Here is a 23,887-nt window from a genome sequence, read left to right as displayed (position 1 = left end):
TTGAGATGCTGCGACTTGATCATATGGGACCCTTTCCATGTACGTCGCGCGGCAACAAGTTCCTCATCATAGCCACGGAGCATCTTACGAAGTGGACCGAAGTCAGGGCCGTCCCTGACTCTTCGACTCTGCACGTCCTCGCGTTCATCAACGAGTGCATCATTTTTTGACACGGCACGCCACGGTGGCTCATCACTGATCGTGGCACGGCCTTCACGTCCCGCGCATTCAGAAACCTACTGAATGATTATGGAATTCAGCATGCCGCGGCCACTCCTCAGCACCCACAAACAAACGGTCTGGTGGAACAAACAAACCGTACCATACAGGACATACTGTCGTCATACGTGACTCCCAGTCATAATAACTGGGACGAATACGTCACCGCAGCTGTCTTCGCCCTCAATACGTCACAGCAGGAAATCACACAGGAGCCACCGTTCAAGCTTGTCTATGGAAGGACGCCAAGGATTCTGCAAGAGAGCTCCTTTGGTTTGAACACAACAACGCGAAACCGTCTGGATGATACCAGTACTTCGGAGCTTCTTCGGAACGCTTGCTTTAGAGCGCACGTGGCAATAGCGCATTGTCAGGTGAAATTCCGCTCACCTTTCAACAATAACCACACCCCATTCAAACCAGGAGACCTAGTGCTGGTTGGATGCACCCAGCGTGTTCCACTGCGTTGCCGGAAGTTTTTTCTCTGTATGCCGGCCCATTTCGCGTGGTAAAAGCCCTAAGCCCTGTTACGTTTTGTCTGGAAGTTATTCCCGAACTGGGCATCAAAAGGAGAAACCACGTTTTTCCCACCCATGCAAGCCAGTTGAAACTTATTGTGCTGCGTAATTTTTGTATTTACGCCTCTTCGTCTTCTGGCTCAGACTCCAGGGGAGAGGGGGCGGCGAATGTAGTGGATCATAACAACGAAGTTACCGGTGCGTGAGGGGTAGACTGGAAAAGAGAATGACGAAGACAGGGTTGTGCTGGATTGTGTTCGAGTGAGTGGCTCTTGTACGTTACAATAGCAATGCTAAAATTCGGTGACTTTCGTTTTATCCACGTCATATACGTGACGGAAACACGTCCCTAAATTCATGATGGACCCCGGAATAAAACATTCATCGTGAAATAAATGCCTCCTAGTTCTCCCTCGCATAGAATTATCAACCTGAAACGCCACCCCAATTCAATTTAAAAAGCTTGTAAATTGGTTTTTCACTCCGCGGCCACGTTGAGCTTGTTTCTAGCCTTAATTGCTCTTCAAATGTGAGAGCCTGGAAAACTATGCTCGATTACATGTCCTACAAAGCTTCAAAAACTTAACAGCCATTGCTTGGAGAGAGGGGGAAATGCCAGCAGCTCCGCCACCTTCAAACGCATTATGCCATCAATAATACCTTGAATCGATAAGGGTTATTGGCATGGCACAGTGAGCCGAAAACATTGAAAACAAAATTGTTTTTATGTCCTTTACCTACGATTGGTTTCGGGGACCCTTATTTGAGCCTTATTTTTGCCGACATGCTATAGATTATGTTGGGTTGCTGACTAGTCAAGCCATCCCTCGGCAGCTTTTTTTTCCTTGTCGTTCATCTGTGAGATTGTAAAAATTGGAAATAAATTTGAATTTGTATTAGAATTTGAAACCACTGATTTAACATGACGCATCACTTAGATAACCATGTAAAGAAATTTCCTGCATTGAATTTTTAAGCGATGATTTCTTTCCTTAGAAAAGTTTGTTGCGACAGACAACTCGCATGTATTGGCATGCACCCATTTCCTATATCTCACGCTCGCTCTATCATGGGCTTGTATCCCACCAGCCGTCATTGATGTAAAATTGTGATCATTGTCATAGTCATTGTGACAAGTTATGCCGACAAACCGCACCTTTATTTCATCGTTGCATTTGATTGTGTCACGCATAAGCGCCACAATTACCCGCAGCAACAGATGCGTTGTGTGGTTAAGAAGGTTGGTGGACGTCCCATTCTTGGCATGAAGGAAGCATAGACGTAAGACGGATTGTTTTTCAATGAATTATATGTGTACCAACTGCAATCAATGGGGCGACGCTAGATAAACCAAGCCAAGTTCGGTATATCGTAATTATTGATTTAACGTTCGACAAATAAAAGCACATGAGAGGGAGTGTTCCACCTTTTGCGCACACGCATTTTCTTCTCAAATGACGGTGGAAAGAAGCGGCTTTTCAGATTGCCATTTTAGGCGTGTTGGTAAAGAGAACATGAAAATATAATTAGTGCTAGCAGACGAGAACGCAGCAGCTACTACGCGCCCCGCCACGGTGGTCTAGTAGCTGAGGCACTCGGCTGCTGACATGGAGGTCGCGAGATCAAATTCCGGCGGCGGTGGCTGCATTTTCGATAGAGGCGGAAATGTTGTAAGCCTGGGTGTTCAGATTTGGGTGCACGTTGAAGAACCCCAGCTGGTCAAAATTTTCGGAGCCCTCCACTACGGCCTCTCTCGTAATCATATGATGGTTTTGTGACGTTAAACCCCCCACATCAATCAATCAAAAGATACTACACCACATCCGCCAAGCTTGAAAACATTATTCATAGGAAATGCCCCGCTTTTTACAAATAAGACCAATAAGTTCTATTGCCCGCGGTTCCAAGAGACTTTGCAGCGCTACTTAGCCGACCTGCAGCCTGGAAAACAAGTAGAGAGAGCGTTGCTACATTTGTACAAAGGCTGCTTACAAAGCAGCTAGAATAAAACGAAAAGGGTGGTGGTATTTTAATTACTGTCAGTTGCAGACATCTTGTTAGATTCCCAAAGGATGTCATGTTGTACCAATCAGAATAACTGTATAGCCCCTCCAGGCCAGTTAAAATTGAGAACATAGCAATTTTCACTTTGTGGTGGGATTAAACAGTGTCCATATTATCACGTGACAATGAAAAAACAGACGCATGTAACCAAAATTCGTAAACACACAATTGTAACGTAAGGCACAATCTTCGTATGCCACAACGTAGCCCTAATTTGGAATTTTAAAAGAATGTTCAAGCTGAAATGAAAAGAGCGTATGCTAAGGAATACATGTGTTTGTTTACTTTAGCACTGTGGTCCTTATGACGAATGAAGGAGAGTGTGGAAGCACTTATTTTTTTTGGGGGGGGGGGGGGGGAGTAAACACAACATATTTCAGCTGATCACATAGCATTTCCGAGAAACTCAGGGGACGAATTGCAAATAATGCTTACTGAATTAAACAAGGAGAGCTGAAATGTAGGTCTTAAAATTATTCTGAAGAAAACGAAAGTAATAATGTACAAAAACCTCGAAGAGAACAGCGCTTCAAGATAGGTAGCAGTGCACTTGCAGTTGTACAACTTAACGTGAATTTAGAACAGGTAATAACAGCTGAGCCAAACCCGGAGATCTAGAAGATCTAGAAGATGAAGAATTTCGTGGAGCACGTTCGGCAAGCATTCCCAAATAATGACTTCTAGATTGCCACACTCCTTCAAGAGGAAGGTATATAACAGCTGCATCTTGCCGGTACACACCTGGAACGGAAACCTGGAAGTATAGAAAGAGGGTTCAGATTAAATTCAGATCGACGCAGCGAGTGATGGAAAGAAAAATGATAGACCTAACTTTAAGAGATAAAAAGAGGGTGGAGTGGGTCAGCGAACAAATCGGAGTTAAAGATATCATAGCTCAAATCAAGATGAAATTGTTATTGTCATTGTCGTTGTCATTCTGGACCAAACTTTCATATGCGTATTTAGAACTGTATTGTTTATGATAAGTTAATCACATTGAATTGTACACCCTCACTGCCTATTTGTTGCCTCCCCCCCATTATGTAATGCCCTCGGGCCTTTAAGGATGCAATAAATGAAATGAAATGAACATGGGCCGGGCACATCGCGCGTAGGCAGGATAACCACTGGGGATTAAGGGTAACTGAATAAATTCCCAGAGAAAGCAAATGGTTGCGGGGGATACAGAACGTTAGGTGGGCAGATGAGATTAGGAAGTTTGTGGACATAAAGTGCCAGCAGCAAGCACAGGACCGACTTTACTGGCAGAGCATGGGAGAATCCTTTTTCTTGTAGCAGGATAGCCAGGCTGATAATAATGATTTCAACCAACAATTAAGTCAAATAAGACATAAAGAACATTATTGGTCGTGTTTCACTGCTCTGTTGTAATAATGAAATAAACGTTAATTCATCAAAAGGGGCCAAAGAGCGACTGTTCCACCGGCAGGTGCGGAACGTACAGCCGGAAGCTACGGTGGCAGTCAGTCCGCAGTTCTGTTTTACAGGTCATTTCTCATACGCATCTGTTCATGTAAACCTGGAGGTCTTAGCCGGTACTGCTAATAGCCAGGTCCACGAGCATGACGTCTGTGCAATCAACGGGTGCGACAAGACCACGATATGACCCCAAATGATGCATTCTCGCGAAGACGTCGATCTACCCGAACAGCTCAGCTCCGAACGACAATTCCGACGTAGCTGCTCGCTAACTACTAAACGTAAAATCGATTACCACAATGCTTGAGATCTGCTGTTTTTTTTTTTTGTCAGATGATAACCTATGATAGCTACTGACAGGGATGCCAAGAAACTTGGAAACTGTGCACTTTCCCATTACAACAGGGCAGCTAATTTAACGAGTACAACTTTGGCTGCCGATACATTATAGGCGAAAGTAGAGAGGAAGCCAATATACCAATCACTCAGAGTAATCTCTCATGCTCTTTAACATAGAAGCTTGGCCGCTATACTTTTTAGGCGAAGAGTCAAACTTTTTCTTTTCGTCTATAGCTGGCATCGCTCCGTGAAAATGTGCAAAGATGGCCGGAAGTAGCGTCATTCATTGGCGGGTATCGTGCGGGCCGTGTTTGACACGAGCAGATGTCTCGTTACTTTGGAATGTATGTGTTACGTGAAACACCATAGAGCAATGCTGCTCATTTCATGATTCATCGTAGGCACGCACGTGCGTCGCATGGGAATAAACCCACGTCTACTTTTATCGACTATACTTTCCCGCAATTCAGTACGCAACGAAAAGATCTGTTCTCGCAGTTTTTAATTGATGATCTCGGGCAAACATAGACAATGCTTCGTGGATATGAGATGAAGAGGCTGGGATGTGAGTTGTCTACTTGAACTAAACGTATACATTGTCATATACTTTTGTGAAGTTTGTAGAAGCAAAAGTTGGTCGCCAACTATTTTGGTGCCACCTATAGGAAATTGTTTGTTCGAAAATGAAAAGTTGGAGGCCTAGAATGAGCATTCTTTTTTAGTACCCTGCTTTTGGAACAATGCTCGCACCACTGACAATTACGAAGCCGACATTAGAAGTCTGTCTTTGACAACCTTACACGCAGTTTCGGGCCATTTTTCAAAACAGTTGCCAGCTGTACGTTTTATTCATGAAATAGTAGAGCAATCGGTGCTCCCCAACAAAAACTAACACTTCTGTTGTCCTCCTCAATGAAATCAAAAGATTGTTGTAAGGGGCCGAAATTTTTACCTATTAACCCCCCCCCTCTCTCTCAGCGGGGTACATGCAGTCACCGTGATCATAATTCTCTGAAAGTACGAGAGAAATCAGGGGATAGGCGGCAGAGGAAAGAAGGGCTGCCTTCATGTGCACGGGCCTATGGTGGAGAATGAATTCCCAGCGTATTTGGTCCCTTTGACATCAAAGCCACGCAAAACACTGCTGCCGAGCTGTCCGCGAAATTCGTGCGGTAGACACTTAACCTGTCGCGTAAAAGAAAGTAAATTTTCAAGAGGTTTTTCGCATTCTCAAACGTGACAAAGACTCAATTTTTTTGCATTTACAAGAATGGTAATGAGCCTAAGGGCAACGTACACGCTTTTCCATGCGTAAAGACATAAAAGTCGCTGTTGCCAGTTTTCGCATCGCGCAGCTGCTTTGTGCGGATTTACTGCATTTACAATCAGTACGCATTTAACCCATCGTCCTTCCCATTAGACATCCTTTGGTTTCAATGTTTGGTTTTAATACGCAGAAGTACTTCAGCCGTCAGGCCTTCTACATCAGCACTTGTGCGAAAATTTCTGGAGACATACCTCTCGCCAAAGGGCCACGGGATGGTGCATCGATGTTTATTTGTAAGCTGGCATTGAAGTTGTAGGCCTATGGTATCAGCAGCATCAAAGTTTTCTTATTCATGTTGAGAGGAGAATGAACTCATCTCTATGATCTGCGATTGCCCATACGAGGCCGGTTAATTACTAAATATTGCCTCACCACAAGATGATCTCTATTCGACTGCGCTCTCCAGCTTGGCACATACACCTATGAGTAGAAGCGCACCGACAACAGCTCGTAAGTGGCCCAATGGCCATTTCCATCATGTAGCGGTGAGGCGTCAGCTTTCTAGAGTGTTTCCCCGGTCGACGCGCGAACAGAGTGATTCTCTCGACAGCACTGCTCACCCAAAGTAGACGACGAGTTCGCACCGCGCTCCTATAATTCATATACGCGTGCTCGCTAGTGTACATTACATTTCTAATATTTCATGGTGCAGTGACTCGCTCACTATGATCCCTACCTGGCTTCATTTTTCGTCATATTTTCAGGTAGACTTAGTAATCGACTATCCATGCCTACCTCTTCAAAAACGACAGTGCCTTTGTGTCTCTTGAAGAACGCGTAACATTTTTATTCCTATCACCCATTGCTTGTAGCTTCAGTTTCTCAAGCATCTTTTTAATCCAGCATTTTTCCGCGCCACACACGTTAGCTCAGATAAAATCCAGTGATTCCATTCTATGCAAAGACGTCGGTGAATGTGGTCATCGCTTTGTTATACTTGACCTCTGTGTTCTGAACATGCATCAATTATGTGTATATGTTCTTTGATCTCTTAATCACTGACAATCCCAACGATTGATATAGGTGTTAGTAGATTTGTGCATATGCTATACAAGATCATAGCCATTAATACATCCTATACGTACTTTATCACTATTGTATCTCAATAATAGGAAACTTTTGTCTCACGAGTCGTTGTCTGTTTGTCTAAATTTATCAACTAGCTGGCTTAATCCAGCTGTGTCTTTCACAAATGGAGAGAAATGTGTAAAGATAACGGAGGAAACTTTACGGAGTGCATTTTACGCAGTGTAAAGGTATAATAAAGAGTTTAAGTTGGGAAACTAACCGTTCGCAGAATACATGGTTTCTAGGGGAGTAAGTGTTGGTGACTCTGATGATCACAGCATGTTGTGATCCTCAATATCTCCACACAGCACGCATAGTTGTTTCTGCAATAAGCAACTGCAAATTACTTAGCCCCTGATATGTTCCCTTTGTCGTGCGGTAATGGTTAACAGGGGGCCGCTTTGACGAAGCCCATGAATGAATACTCTTGGATAACAGAGCGCACTCTACGTGACTCGGGACATAAAGCGATGACTCTCGACTGGCTCCTTTATCGGAAAGACGCATATATGCAGGCAGGCAAACAACAGGAAACGAAAAGCACGGTGTCTTGTAAGGTGGTCGTGTTCTTTTCTGCATCATTATACCGCAATTTTTACGATCCCACTGCCCCTTTTAGGATTCCTAAATGGAGTTTGCCATTTTTTATACAAAATTATCGGGCCAGTAGGGTAAGTCTTGGTTTAATAAACAGAAGTAAATGTTCCTAACACCAACTTGATATGATTGAGCTTGACTACTAGTGCAGTGCACCCATACCGAGAGCTTACATTCTCCCCCCCCCCTTTTTTTTTCGACTGATTTGTGAGCAAATATTGCTCGAATAGATGAGGCGTATTGAAACTCTACGTGCTTAAAATTGTTAAACTTTGACCGGCAATCATAGTTTAACTCTTCATTCAGCAACTTTCAAGAAAAGTGATTGTAATCAGCTTTTCTTACAACGCGCCTAATTCTGACATTATCTCAACCCCAGTGTTAATTAATAGGTTTTGACTTCTCTTACTTCACGTATTGAAACTGCGTACAACTGCGATGGTATGATTTTCCTCAGGTGCAAAAAGTAATAAAATAAAGCTCCACCACCAGAGCCATATTGCAAGATATTTATTGCAAAAGTGCCGCACACAGAAGAAACACACGTTTGCAATTTGGATATATTTGCTTTCCAGGACGTGGGATACAAGCGGACCATATTTCACTTTGTACAAATTCGACAGAGAAAGCCAATGTCGCCCCCGCCAGTGTCCATCAAGCGTGGGAATGGAACTTGCCGGGACAGCCTCCCGATGGACACGTGCTGGGGCATTCCCGTCTTGGCTGCGCTGTCCACGCTGCTCATCACACTGCCAGCTTCATACATGGCCGTTCTTTTCGTTTTCTTCGTTGATGACTACGACGTGAGCCGAGAGCGAGCATCCTGGCCCCAAAACTCCTTAACCATGGCAATGCATGTTTCGGGTATGTCTTGCAATTTTATCAAGCAGTTCTTACCTCAAATTTTTTTTTACTTTAATACGATATGCTTGGACACAGAAAATATGTAAAACAAGATGTTAGGGCTGGATTCTCCTGTTTCAAGTTATATTCGCTACGCTAACATGTTAAGTGTGCAGCATACGTTGTTGTTGGGGTACTGTAGGAATGACCGACAATCGTGTGGCGTACGCTTTATAGGTGAATGTAAACTATTTCAGCATTAGCATAGTGTATCTGAGCATAGTTTCAGTGCTGACAAAACGGAAACCGGGTGTTGCGCAGCCAAATTCATGTACTGCTAAAACTGCTATAGAAGGGATATCAAGCGCACTACAGCCAGCGAGTCGCACTGACCACTGACACAAGTTAGATTCGCAAGGGCGTGGACAAGGAAGCAGTAACGGGGGAGAGGGTGAGGGGATAGAGATTTAAGCTAACGCCACCATTTGAAAAATAAAAAGTTTGGCATATCTCACATACAGGTCATTTGCGAAGGAGCTCTGGCGCTAGAATTCCAACATGTCGGAAGTGGTTGCCTAAATCTAAATGACTAAAATCGGGACGCCGGTTCCTAAACATACTTTTAGTTTCATGGTTGAGTTAGAACACATGGCGATTCCATGACGTGCTTCCTAAAAACAATTAATCAGACCCGTATAGCCTATGTAGAACACGTACAGTGGGGCTCAATATGAGATGTAACACACTGGCTGTGGTTAATGCGACCTCACGTCTGAAAAATAACGCCGACAAGTGTCAAATTGGTTCACGAAGTACCACTAGTGAGCTACTTTAATTCATAAATGTTTTTCTCTGGGTAGGTGCACTTCGCAATTGTCATTTTAAGCGCAGATAGCATGTTGCGACTAATACTGAGCGCGGCTGTACATAATTACAAGGACAGTGGGACGAAGACAGTCATGCACGGGCGGCGTGAGTTGTTGGAGACACCTGATTTATAAAAAAGCCATATATATCAAGGGGGTGGAAAGGAACAGTAAGTTTGAGGGGCACCGATGTGAGGATGAAGAGAATATGAAGATTGAATGAAGTAGGACAGGGTATATTGGCATCGTATGCCACTGTTATGCGTCACCATCCGGCGCCACACGGGGCAAACCGTCTATAGAAAAGTTGTGTATACCAAGGGGGCGGGGAAGGTATGTTTGCATCACCTTAACTACATACACGAGCTGCACTGACGATTGGTTCGAGTGATACGAACCAACAGCGCCCCGCAAAGATAGATACAGTCGACATATTTCACAGCATATTACGCATTGCGCAGGTGGAATACAAATGAAATTATGAGGTGCGGAACTTCAGTTTTCTTTGGGTCTATAGTTTACTGTACTACCAAGTGCCACAAACAACTCAGACGTAGTGTAATGAACCGTGGCCGTCAGCCCCGAACAACAGTGCTTAACACAGTTCCCACGATTACTTGAGAAATCTGTGAGTCGAAAATTGTTGAGAAGGAATGACTGAAGCATATCAGCCAGTATTACCATGAGAATTGGAAGCAGATAATGAAATAATATTTGGAAAGGTTGAAATTAAGTGTAGCGAGACAATACGAGGCGTGAGACGACGTGAAGGTGGCCGTAGGGTCTGTGCCAATCTCACCACTTTATTTGTAGCGCCGAAGAAGAGTGGCGGCAGCTGCAGTGCCCGTTCCACCAAAAACGGGAGCTTGTAGTCCGACTGACTCATGTCTTGAGCTACTAGCACCGCAAAATGATGATGGATATAAATAGTGATCATGACTGTGTTTCTACAAATGCTTCGAAGGACATATCTGAATATTGTGGCGCAAACTTTCTTAAGTGGCGCTTTGGGAATGTGTAGGAATAGTGGCAGACGGCATAGGCGGAGAATGTGCAGCTCAATTTGTCAATGAACAGTTTGGTGGGTGATAGAACTTTAGGGCAAAAAAAATTTTGGGACTTAATTTCACACCAACTTAATGTAAACCAGAAGTTAACGAAGCAACAAAAAGTATATGAGACAACTCTTTAAAAATCAGCTGCGTCAAATGCATTGTAATAAATGTGATACGGATGTAAATGGCCTCTCGCAATACCATGCAGGCATGCATTATACGGCTCCACACCGATGTGTACCACGGGGGCCCTTCCCTAGACACCTCTGAGTAGGTGCCTGATGGAACTGACACAGAACGCCAACGCCCCTGTATAAACTAAACGTTTTTAGAGTGAATTGCCCAATTAATTGCAGACAATGTATACTTCGCCCTAAAGAGAAGGCGAACACCCCTCCTCACTGGTGTAGCTGTTATGGCACTCGACTGCTAACCCGGAGGTGGCGAGATCGGATCGCAGCTGTGGCGGCTGCATCTTCGATTGAGGCAAAAATGTTTGAGGCCCATGTACTTAGATTTAGGTGCCCGTTACATAAACCCAGGGGGCCGAAATTTCTGGAGACCTTTATTATGACATATATAATAATCATATCATGGTATTTCACGCTGAACCACCGAAAGGAGAATAAAGAGGCGAACAAAGCTTTACATACCAACGCTTTCTGTTGAACAACTGAGTAGTCTGTTTTTGGTGCGACTAGCAAGGCTCATCGACTTGCGAGATTGATTGTTCATTTGATTTCACAGTGATCTCACATAACTTCAAGATTCAATCGTTCAGTCTGCAATACGAAAACGCACGTCACGTAAACTGCCTTTCTTTTTTTTTTCAGGTTTAATTGTGGGTGCGCTTCAACGACGCGCCCCCGTCGCTAACATCGCCGTTCTGGGAGCACTCCTAGCATCGCTAGGGGTTATCACGTCAGCCTTTGCCCGCGAGATCATCTGGCTGTCCATCAGTCTTGGCGTCATGTATGGTGAGGAGTGTGGGTTATATTCAAAGACATATCACAGCATACCGCGCACACTCCCCCCCCCCCTACTTTATACCCTGTGAATTTCTAAGGCGGGGGACGCCAACTGCTGTTTCTTCTATGGCCTATAGTACCTGAACGCATGCTGCCACCATTGTCTCTTCATCATGTGGCTTCCAACTCAGTTAAGGCCTCTGTCGGGGGAAGAACATTCCCAATGACGTCCAATTTACCCTACGCTGTGCAACAAGGTTCACTTTATTTTATGCCTGCGAAATTCCTCATCTCGTCATAACACCTAACACTCCGTTGTCCGCGGCTGTGTCTCCCATTGCTTTTTGTCCACCCCGTAGTTCAATTGACTAATAGGTAAAGTGAGTAACGCCAGCGAGGGTTCGTTATATAACGGCCTGTTTTCACTCACTAATAGCCAATAGAGCCTCACAATGAACTATGCTGACTATACGGTGTTAATTAATGCATACTTGTAGGCATCTGCCTTTCAGAAGGACACTCCGCGAGCTTCTGAAGTGGTACTAGTATTGAACGACAGAATTTAACACATTTCTTGTATAAAAAGTTCTTTGAAAGAGTCAGCCTAATAATGCATAATGTCTCAAAGAACTATTGACTTGAGCCGCTATAATTACAATGGCAGGGGCTCAAATATATAATTATGGCACTTTCCTTCTAAATTATATGATGAAACAGAATTTTCACTCAGGGCTATTGATATAATTTACTCGGGCACGTGTCAACGCATATAATGTTTTACATGTGCATAACTTACAGTTGCGTAGTATATACGAATTCAGATGTCTGACGCAGCCACCGCAGTAAAGACCACCACCAACATGAGCCACGTTGTGCTTTATTGCTTACACAAAAAGTTTACCTGACAACATCACTGGGGAAATCTGTATTGTCTTCTTACACAGGCAAAGTAGGCCTGAAAAGCAGGGCATATTTTGCTTCATCCCTAGATAACGTCTCCCTTTCTTTTTACGCAGGACTCGGCGTCGGAATCTTTGTGTCATCAGTCGCTATCTACATCCTGATGTACTTTGACAGGTACAAGGGCACCGCCTTCACGTTGACATTCACTGCGTGGGGCATATCTGGTTTACTGGGCCCAGCATTCCTCACACATCTCCGCGCAAAGTATGCTCTCGACGGTACCCTTCTGATGACCGGGGCTCTTCTCTTGCACTCCATACCACTGAGCATGCTGCTCAAGAACCCTAGCCCAGTGAATACGGAAGTGTTGAGAAAACTCCTCTCAAGACTATCACGGCACTCTCGTCAGCGGAAGACCATCTCGTCTCACAGACTGCAGGTGCCTCAACAAAGACCACCAGCAACGATCAGTCTGAGCCACGTAAACGATCCCGTCGATTGGAGAGCGGGGAAGAAATCCGCAGAGTCAAACGTTACGGTTTGCGTAGAACCAGTGATCACAGAAGACACTCCCCCATCCAGCAAACGTCAAGACCAACAACAAGGGTCACAAAGTCTTTCCATGAGCTCTATTTCCGAGGCTTTTCGAGGCCTCCGTCGATTTGCCGCCGCAGTGTTTCGAACACCCGCCTTCTACGTGTTCCTTTTTGCGACAGTCGTGGGTGACTATTCGGGAGTGTCGTTCGGTACCACAGCTGTGGACTACGCTGTCGACAAAGGAATCAAAGTGGAATTGGCAACGCACCTCGTCGAGTTTGGTGCCGCGGGCCATCTAGTGGGCCGCATCTTCATAATGCCCCTGTCAGACTGGGCTCCGATTAGCCGATTTCCGCTCTTCGCCAGCTCCTACGCCCTCGAGGCCATCTGCGCCGTGATTCTGCCCCACATTGGCCCTTCGTTCAGCGAGATCGTGGCATTGCGAGTCACAGAGACCACAGTGGCCGGTTTTTCAACAGCCATACGAGGTATCCTCTTGGCTCAGTATATGGGCATCGAAAGGCTGGCTACATGCACGGGCCTTTACGGACTCGTCATGGTACCAGTCTCACTCAGCAGTGCTTCAATCATTGGTGAGTACAGTCACTCCGAACTGCAGCTTTAACGCCAGCTTGGAAGCCATCCCACGTACGCCTATGTACAATGTGGCATCTCGGGTTCATAGTATGATCATTGTCTTCGCCGGCACCAATGTAAAATTCAATGCAGCCATTGACATACTTGCCCGTCTATGAATGTGGTAAGGTCTAAATATTTTCGGAGAATCGCATCTGCACTGCAGGACAAATGAAAACGCTTCAATGACGTACTGGACAATAAACTTCGTTTAGTATGGTATCAACAACGAAAAAAATTTGATGAACACTACGACAGACCAATGTTAAAAACAGGACACACAACACAAGAATATGTATACCAACCTCTTAATCTTTTTCTTTGTAGTTTTACAGTTGGTCTATATTCTGCCTTGTACGTTCTAATATTCTTACATTTTGGGAGGAAAATTCTGTATTGTAAACTCCATGTAGTGAACACTCTGCGAGACGACGACGATGAGGCAACGAAGAAAGAAAGCCACAGCGTTAGTGATAGACATGCGACCCCAACTTGGGCTTACTTTAATTTCGCTGCCTTAACGTTCATCATTGTCTTTGTACGTTTCACGTGACTTACTATAGATCACTGCATAACGACAAACGCAGTGGGTATGGATTGTTTTTGTTTCTTTTTCTTGTGGCCTGGTGCTCTATAAAAAGATAAAATTTTGACAAACACAAGCTTTATGACCAGCAGGAATCAAGAGCGATTTGTCTTGACATAATATTTACAACCGCTGAGAAACAGAAGTAAAAATAATCAGGAGCTATATTGAGCCAACAATTTCCTCGTTATTCTTAGAATAAAACTGCGGAGATAAGTAAACAATTTAGAATAACTAAAGTTCCGGCGGCGTTTTGGACGCCTGGCAACAGCTTTAGCTAAAATGTGACGTTGAAGCCGCCAATCTTCTTTCACTCTCCCACAGCTCGCTGCATGCGGTTAAGTTGTTCGAATTTGGGTGCCGCGGCTTCCTTGGCAAATACGTCGCTGACGGATCATTTACTAGGGAAGTGATCGGTCACGGATCGCCGTCAGCTGGAAGAGGTGGAGAGAGGGAGGGGCCGCGATGGTGGAGATACGCGCTGAGAGGGAGAAGGTGAAGATATGAAGTGGCCTTCCGTGCCGATCGCGTTTGGAAGGCTTTGATGACACTGCACAGGTGGTCATTTGCACTTCCAAAAGGTAGTCTTATAGCACGCACAAAAAGAGCAGCACACCACAGGATCTTGCTGAACCCCTGTACGGCAAGCTGCGTTTGAACGTTCAGTGTTTTCGCATCATGGCTCCCCAGCGAAAGAAACATGACTGCGCAAAAGAAATTTTAACGTAACAAGCATAGAGCTGATTCAGAACGACTTGGATATGCTGTTAAGTGAGGATTCGTTCTATTCCGTCACGAAAAGCTAACTCTGCTGCCGTTTTTCTTCTTTCCGTAGATATCTTCTACGGCCAATTGTGACGTTAACACAGGTGGCCAAAACAGGTTGTGGAACCAATGCACGTGTAGTTACTTTCCTGCTACGCTCCTGTTCTGAAAATCTTTCTTTTTTATGCCAGATATAGAAATATGGGTCCCTCTAATAGCAGTTGCTAAGTTTTTATCAGCATGAACTTGGTATCTGTACTGACGTACATGCGTCAACGGCGTTCGCTACAAAGTGAGTGTGCTTGGGAGACCATTAGGCATACTCTCTCGCTAATAGGCAGAGCGCAGCGTTAGTATGCTGGCACACTAATGTTTCGAATAAAATAAACAGTAGTTACGTTTTCATGTTGAAATTTGTGCCTCAGTAAGCACAACACTTCACCTGTTACTCTGAGCTCTCAGCGTGTCTTATGATTTTTGTCACCGCCTTAGTTTCACTAGCGCACGCATAGTCCTACATTTGATGTCTATTTCAGTGTAAGCCCCTGTTGTACAGCTCTTCTGTATACCACAATACAGGGACAGTTGCAGGCTGTCCAAGCAGCCCGCCAAGTGGCCGAAAGCCCAGGTCTCTCGCTCTTAACGTGCAAGCAGCGCTCCGCCTCGGGCTCGATCGACCTATTCGACCTGTATAGTTTTTTTCATCCATCATCCATTCATCGTAAATAAGGAAATGCTACTTCTGTGTGGGAAACCCGCTGGTGTAAACCTGGAACTCGGCCAACACAGTCCGTTTCTTATACTTTGCTGGCCTGATAGCATCAAAAACACAATATTTACCTCTTTCCGTTTACTCTCTCTGCGCAGTTGAGCGTCTGGAAGTCTTTTCTAAATTGTTGCCCATCCTGCATGCACAATTGATCCCATGGCGCAACGTCTAGCAACCTACGTTTGCGCTGTGAGCGAGTTCGTGACCCGTTTTTGTGAGAAATAAATTTCACGTGCTTTATATTTTCTGCACTTCAAGAGTGCGACCAAGTTGCCACTAATGTTGTGAACAATAATTCTAAAAGCTTTTTTTCGCATAACTTTACATGGTGCTGGCCACGTTACCTGGAGAGAGAGAGAGAGAGAGAGAGGAGACTTCATTTTCAAATCAATAAATTCGAGTCTGGCATCTTTCAGTGTTTTGCTTAGGGGAGAGCAGATTTGGTAAAGAAAATAACACGGGACAGAAAGGACGCTTAGTGGATATGGCACTCTTTCGCTTCACTTATTTTATCTTACATTTCGTTTTGCCTACACTGTTGACTGTGTCTTATTTATTGAAAATGTACTGAATTTTTAACACTACGTGTCATAATTTATTCGGCATTGTGAATATGACTAGCGAATAAAAAAGACCACATAACTTCTCCATAGAGCTATATCTACTAATATATCTTACCAGGGACCATCAAATATTGCTTCACCCTGAAAAAAAAGGTACCACAACTTTTTCTTTCATTTACGTTAGAGCAGCGTGTAATCGCGAAGATATACACTAACCAAGAAAGAACATAGTTTACATGAAGTTTTGGGCCTCGATAGGGGAGCCTCGTTCGAAATTATAGTTATAAGAATAAAAGAACGCAATACATTATAAAAAAGTGTTTAATAAATGAAATGACACAAGTCACTCCTGTTTAAGCTAATTTGTATTGTCACGGGGTCGTGACGTGGCCGAAGACAGGAGACTTCGTGTTGGAATTTAACTGTCTATTTGGCCGAACCTGTGCCCGGTAAAGAGGAAGTCTAATTACAGCAGCAGTCTTGCACAGATAGCAGTCTCGGACTGATAGCGGCGAACGCAGCGTCAGCCTTCGATCAAACACTGACAAGCGGCGAAGCGCGTCGGCATTTATACTCTTGCCGTCGAACGTTCTAGCGTTATCACTGGTGGTGGCGTAGGTTCCAGAACAATCTGTACCGTTCGCACAGTGGGCGTGATCTTATCGAAATGATCTACTACAGTCCGGAACCTTCTCGAAACCTGCAGGCGCGGTTTGCGCCGAGAATCGTGTGGTGTTTCGGAACGATAACAAAAACTTGTGAAATGGAACGTGGCATTGCCCCCTCTGAAAAAGGCATCGTCCCAATGCTTTAACTAAAGATGAAGGTACAATAATAATGCAAGAAAGTACAATGAATAAATTACAATACAACAATAATACAAAAAACACTGTTTCAGTTTAACGTGCATGAAACGGCTTGAGGCGCGCGACATGGACGACTTCAGGTCGCGATCGGCGTCGTTGAGAGTTCGTGATGCCGTCGGGGACAACCTCGTAATCAAGTGGGCCGAGACGTCGAACCACCTTGTACGGTCCGAAGTACCGTCGCAGAAGCTTTTCACTTAGTCCACGCCGGCGTATCGGCGTCCACACCCAAACACGTTCACCGGACTGGTATTCCACGAAGCGTCGTCGAAGGTTGTAACGGTGGCTGTCGGTCGTCTGTTGATTCTTGATACGGAGACGCGCAAGTTGTCGGGCTTCTTCGGCGTGTTGAAGATACTCGCTCACATCGAGGTTTTCTTCGTCGGTGACGTTGGGTAACATGGCATCGAGCGTCGTTGCCGGGCTCCTTCCGTAGACCAATTTGTATGGAGATATCTGCGTCGTCTCCTGCACCGCCGTGTTGTAGCGAAGGTCACATACGGAAGAATGGCGTCCCACGTCTTGTGTTCGACATCGATGTACATTGACAGCATGTCGGCGATCGTCTTGTTAAGCCACTCGGTGAGGCCGTTGGTCTGTGGGTGGTACGCTGTCGTCCAGCGGTGGTTTGTTTGGCTGTATGCCAAGATCGCTTGAGTTAAGTCCGCAGTGAATGCCGTTCCTCTGTCGGTGATAAGGACATCCGGGGCGCCGTGACGTAGGACGATATTTTCGACGAAGAACTTAGCTACCTCGGATGCACTGCCTTTTGGCAGGGCTTTTGTCTCGGCGTAGCGGGTGAGGTAGTCGGTAGCTACCACGATCCACTTGTTTCCGAAAGCCGACGTCGGGAACGGCCCCAGTAGGTCCATGCCAATCTGCTGGAAAGGTCGGCAAGGTGGATCAATTGGCTGCAGAAGTCCTGCTGGCCTTGTCGGCGGTGTCTTGCGTCGCTGACAGTCCCGGCATGTCCTCACATAACGAGTGACGTCGGCGGTAAGACGTGGCCAGTAGTACCTTTCTTGTATCCTCGCGAGCGTGCGGGAAACACCGATGTGCCCTGCCGTCGGATCGTCGTGCAGGGACTGCAGGAGTTCTGGTCGCAGAGCTGAAGGCACCACAAGGAGGTACTTAGCTCGAAGCGGTGAAAATTTTTTTCTTTTGTAGAAGACCGTTTCGTAGAAAGAACGACGCAAGTGCGCGCTTGAATACCTTCGGGACTTCGGCGGTCCTGCCTTCGAGGTATTCTATTAGGGCTTTAAGTTCCGGGTCGGCCCGCTGTCGTTCAGCGAAGTCGTCGGTAGTTATCGTTCCCAAGAAGTAGTCGTCATCCGAGTCGTCGGGTAGCGGTTGGTCGACAGGCGCACGAGAGAGACAGTCAGCGTCGGAGTGTTTTTTGCCGGACTTGTAAATGACAGTAATGTCATATTCTTGAAGTCTCAGTCTCCATCGTGCGAGGCGACCTGAAGGGTCCTTCAGGGTGGCTAGCCAACACAAGGCGTGGTGGTCGCTCACAACTTTGAAGGGCCTGCCGTAGAGGTAGGGGCGAAATTTCGACGTAGCCCAGATGATGGCGAGGCACTCCTTTTCTGTTGTGGAATAATTTGCTTCTGCTTTGAATAGCGATCGGCTGGCGTAACTAATAACCCTTTCAAGTGCGTCAGCCCTCTGCACAAGAACGCCGCCAAGACCTACGCTGCTTGCGTCAGTATGTATTTCTGTCTCGGCGAATTCGTCGAAATGGGCAAGTAACGGAGGCGTCTGGAGGCGATGTTTAAGCTCCTGGAAAGCGTGTTGCTGTGGCGTTTCCCATTTGAACTCCGAGTCGGCCTTGGTAAGGTTAGTGAGAGGATCGGCGATGCGGGCGAAGTTTTTCACGAACCGCCTATAATAGGCGCACAGGCCCAGAAATCGGCGCACGGCCTTCTTGTCAGTGGGCGGCGGGAAGTCGGCGATGGCGGCTGTTTTCCGTGGATCGGGACGAACTCCAGACTTGCTGATAACGTGCCCCAGAAACAAGAGCTCCTTATACGCAAATCTGCACTTTTCTGGCTTCAGTGCGAGTCCGGACGTCTTGATGGCTTGAAGTACAGCTTCAAGGCGCCGAAGATGCTCGTCGAAACTCGAGGAAAACACGACGACGTCGTCCAGGTACACAAGGCAAGTCTGCCACTTCAATCCTGCCTGTACTGTATCCATAACGCGTTGAAAAGTTGCAGGCGCTGAGCAAAGGCCGGAGGGCATCACCTTAAACTCGAAGAGGCCGTCCGGTGTTATAAACGCCGTCTTCTCTCGGTCTCTTTCGTCGACTTCGATTTGCCAATAGCCAGTCTTGAGGTCCATTGACGAGAAGTACTTGGCGTTATGGAGCCGATGAAGGGCGTCGTCTATTCGTGGGAGAGGATATACGTCCTTTCTTGTGATTTTGTTCAGGCGGCGATAATCGACGCAGAAACGTAGGGTCCTATCCTTTTTCTTCACTAACAACTCGGGGGATGCCCACGGACTCTTGGACGGCTGGATAATGTCATCTCGCAGCATTTCATCAACTTGTCTCTTCATTGCCTCACGTTCTCGCGTCGAAACCCTGTGCGGACTCTGACGGAGTGGTCTGGCATTTTCTTCGGTTATGATTCGATGTTTCGTGATTGGGGTCTGCCGAATTTTCGATGACGACGAAAAGCAATCTTCGTATTGCAGGAGCAGGGCCTTGAGCTGTTCTTGCTTATAGTTCGGAAGTCTGGGATTGACGTCGAAAGCTATCGGAGGGGCTTGGTTCCTCTGAGCAGGTTCCGCAGAATCGGCGAGGGGGAAAGCACTGGTGGCTTCGACAATTTCTTCGATGTATGCGACCGTTGTTCCTTTGTTCACATGTTTGTACTCATTGCTGAAATTCGTGAGCATAACCGTTGCTTTGCCTCCCCGCAGCTCTGCAATTCCTCTTGCGACGCAAATATTTCGGGTGACCAACAGATGCTGACTGCCTTCAACGACGCCTTCCAAGTCAGGTGATTTAGGAGCGCCGACTGAAATAATGACGCTTGAGCGAGACGGAATGGTGACTTGTTCTTCCAGCACATTCAAGGCATGGTGTCCTGACGGCGTGCGCGGCGGTAGTGCTTCTTCTGTGGATAACGTTATCGACCTTGTTTTTAGGTTGATGACAGCACCATGGAGGCATAAGAAGTCCATGCCAAGGATGACGTCTCTCGAGCAACGCTGTAGGACTACGAAGTCTGTAGGATAAATACGGCCGTTAATGGTGACTCTCGCTGTGCATATTCCTGCAGGCGTTACGAGATGACCTCCGGCTGTGCGGATTTCAGGGCCTTTCCAAGCTGTCCTAACTTTCTTTAACTTCGCGGCGAACGACCCACTGATGACAGAATAGTCAGCTCCAGTATCGACGAGAGCAGTCACACTGTGGCCGTCGGTAAGAACGTCGAGGTCGCTAGTTCGCCGTCTCGCATTACAGTTAGGGCGTGGCGTCGGGTCACGGCTGCGTCGGCTTGTTCCGCTGCTTCCATGTTGCGTCGTCCGGCCACCTTCGGTAAGTGAGCTTTTGCCTTCAGGGCTTTGCCTGGTTGGTGTTGTGTTCAAAAAGCTCCGTCGCGTCGGCGTCGTCGTCGGAGGATCTTCGGTAGTTCGTCGCACAGCAACCGCACCTCCATCGGTTGCTGCCCTTAGTTTCCCGGATACGGGCTAGGAGACCGGCCCCGCGTTGGGCCAGAGTACTGCCGGGGGTGCGGTGACACGCGGCGGCTGGGCGACGGCGAACGGGAAGGACTTCGTGGTGTCCCTTGAGTTCCTGCCAGGTAGTCGGCGATGTCACGTGGCCGATCTCCTGGCTGCGGACGCGGTGCATTGACGGCGAAGCCACGCAGTCCCATCTGTCGGTACTGGCAACGGCGGTATGTGTGCCCGGCCTCGCCGCAGTGGTAGCAGAGCGGGCGGTTGTCAGGTGCACGCCAAACGTCCGTTTTTCTCGGTGCACTGCGCTGGCCCGCTGGGGAACGGTAGGACGTCGGTTGGGGTGGTGGCGGCGGTGGCGTCTGGCGACGGAAGTGTGACGGGGCGGCGTTTTGGACTGGACGGGGAGGAGCGTTGTGGCGCACTGCAGCGGCGTAGCTCATAGTTTTTGGCTCGGGCGGCGGTGTTTCGGGAATCCGAAGCGATTGCCGGACTTCTTCTCGCACAATGTCGGCGATCGAATCCACTTGAGGCTGCGCCGAAGGCAACAGTTTGCGCAGCTCTTCCCGCACGATCGCTCGGATCGTTTCACGCAGATCGTCGGAGTCACTGGCTTGAGCAGCAGCGCATTCTGGAGTCAGGCGACGATTATACTGTCTGGTGCGCATGTCCAGCGTTTTTTCGATGGTGGTCGCCTCGGATACAAATTCTTGAACGGTGTTCGGTGGATTCCTCATTAGTCCTGCCAAGAGCTCCTGTTTGACCCCTCGCATGAGGAAACGAACTTTGTTTTCCTCAGGCATGTCTGGGTCAGCGTGACGGAATAGGCGGGTCATCTCCTCTGTGAAAATTCCAACCTTTTCATTTGGTAGCTGAACCCGGGTCTCGAGTAGAGCAGCGGCCCTCTCTTTGCGAGCGACGCTTGCGAACGTTTGCAGAAATGCGCCGCAGAAGACATCCCACGTTCTGAGCGTGGACTCCCGATTCTCTTGCCAGGTCCTTGCGGTGTCTTCCAGGTAGAAGTACACACGACGGAGCTTTTCTTCGTCGTCCCAGTGGTTGAGGGCGGCCACACGGTCGTGTGTTTCTAGCCAGGTTTCCGGGTCTTCAAACGATGAGCCATGGAACGTTGGTGGTTCCCTGGGTTGATGAAATACGATCGCGGGCTGGGACGCTCCGGTTGTCATTGTCGCTGCAGTCGAGGTCATGGTCTTGGTCTTCCGCGCCCTGTCTTGTAGAAGGCCGTACTCCGGTGGGAGACCTTGCTGTCGGCGGCTCGTTCGCTCTTCTTGGTTGGCGTCAGTGTCTTCTCCGCGACGGGGGCTGGGTTCACGGCTTGACGGGGGCGTCCGGTACATGAACGAAGCAGCACCTCCACCAGATGTCACGGGGTCGTGACGTGGCCGAAGACAGGAAACTTCGTGTTGGAATTTAACTGTTTATTTGGGCGAACCTGTGCCCGGTAAAGGGAAGTCTAATTACAGCAGCAGTTTTGCACAGATAGCAGTCTCGGACTGATAGCGGCGAACGCAGCGTCGGCCTTCGATCAACAACTGACAAGCGGCGAAGCGCGTCGGCATTTATACCCTTGCCGTCGAATGTTCTAACGTTATCGCTGGTGGTGGCGCAGGTTCCAGAACAATCTGTACCGTTCGCACAGTGGGCGTGATCTTATCGAAATGATCTACTACAGTCCGGAACCTTCTCGAAACCTGCAGGCGCGGTTTGCGCCGAGAATCGTGTGGTGTTTCGGAACGATAACAAAAACTTGTGAAATAGAACGTGGCAGTATTATCAAAAGCGTACGAGTGCATCGTTTTTCATTTAATGTGATTTTGTTTTATTTTTGTTTTGTTTTTCGCAGGGTTCTTCCGAGACACAATGGGGTCCTACGATGGCTTCTACAGGATGCTCGCTGCTCTAAACACAGTCGTTTTCGTTTTGCTGGGCATTTTTCTGGTGTATGACTGGACGTGCCCCAAGAGAAGAGGATCAAATTGGTCACAAAAGTCTCTCGCCCATATTGCAGTGGACCAAAGGGATCAATTAGAACAGAGGTGCTGAATGCGGTACACAAATGCCATTGGATTGGCGGAACATGCGTGCTGATGAGCGTTAATATACTTTAGCCTGCTAACTTGAGATGGTACATGCGACAGCTTCAACACTGCCATGGAGAGAGGGCGAGCTGAAAGTGTGAGATCTTGTACTTATCAAGATACAGCAGAGTTCGCTTTTTTTTCTCCAGCTTCTGAAGAGCTACGAAGAAAAATAAACGTCGATCACAATAAGAACACTTTAAAATAAAATGAAATATTCCAGCTCCAATACGAGGGCCTCATTCACAATGAAGTACGAATTTCATTTGTGGACAGTTTACTACATTGTGAGTCAAAACGTCTCGTTTTGTTTCGAAGTGTTTTTGTTTGTTGTGGTGAGCTTTCCTTCTTTTCTTTGAATGCCTTCTTTCAACCAAGCTTGATGGCATCGAATTCTGGATTACTTCAGAAGAACTCTTCAAAGAGAAACCGAAATCAGCTGTGCAGTTTCTCTACTGGCACAAAGTATTTTATTATCTGGAACATTGTGGCGTTCCCCTGAACCGACGCTTTTAAAACCTTCGTGTTTTGTGCGTACAAGTGGTCGTTACATCGTCAGGTGTTTGTGTTTTTACAATAAAACTACGTGTTACACAAAATAAATAAATGTTTTGCATAAACACGTGCCTGATATCAAAGACCGTATTCATAAACGAACCTTATTGAAATGACGATAACTGTAGTGCGAGAACAGAACGACGACAATGAGACAAGAAGGACACTTTGTCCTCGTTTCTTGCGCTATAACTATCGTCATGTCATATCAACTAGCCGAAACTGCCACACTTATCCTGCTCTCACGATCTTCTTATCAGTGTTGTGCTTCGAGTGCGCTTTGTAAGCAAAGTACGTAAGCATTTATCAGCGAATATTGGGTTATTTATTACGCTGCTACAATTTATGTGCCCTAATAACGCACGTACATTGTACAGAAAATTAGGAACGACATCGAAATAAGCTTCGTTTGCGAATACGGGTCTGACTCTGGCCAAGGTGCTTGTCTGTGGTCGATTGGGATTGCAGTGTTGGCTGTTCGTTATAAAACAATGTAACAAAGATTACGTATACAGTCTGATAACTGAGCTAGCTATTACTTAAACTTCCTCGTTTCACAGGAATATGCCCAAGAAGGACGCTTCGCTCACGTAAGTACTGCCTCGGCAGTGATG

The 23,887-nt window shown here is 46.7% G+C and overlaps 1 protein-coding gene across 1 annotated transcript in view; it reads left to right on the top strand.

Annotated features, from left to right (window-relative positions):
• Positions 1–23,152, top strand: part of LOC119159956 (monocarboxylate transporter 5) — a 31,530-nt gene extending 8,378 nt beyond the window's left edge. Inside the window, exons 2-5 of the mRNA XM_037412741.2 lie at positions 8,148–8,436; positions 11,170–11,313; positions 12,321–13,337; positions 22,484–23,152. Of these exons, the coding sequence (XP_037268638.2) occupies positions 8,205–8,436; positions 11,170–11,313; positions 12,321–13,337; positions 22,484–22,683 (1,593 nt within the window). The 5' untranslated portion in view covers positions 8,148–8,204 and the 3' untranslated portion in view covers positions 22,684–23,152. The remainder of the gene's footprint in view (positions 1–8,147; positions 8,437–11,169; positions 11,314–12,320; positions 13,338–22,483) is intronic.
• The last annotated feature ends 735 nt before the right edge of the window (positions 23,153–23,887 follow it).

This window comes from Rhipicephalus microplus, chromosome 3 (assembly GCF_043290135.1).
Source record: "Rhipicephalus microplus isolate Deutch F79 chromosome 3, USDA_Rmic, whole genome shotgun sequence".
In the NCBI taxonomy this organism is placed as follows: Eukaryota; Metazoa; Arthropoda; class Arachnida; order Ixodida; family Ixodidae; genus Rhipicephalus; species Rhipicephalus microplus.
Note: the sequence above shows the minus strand (reverse complement) of the source record. Positions and strands in the feature narration are given on the sequence as shown.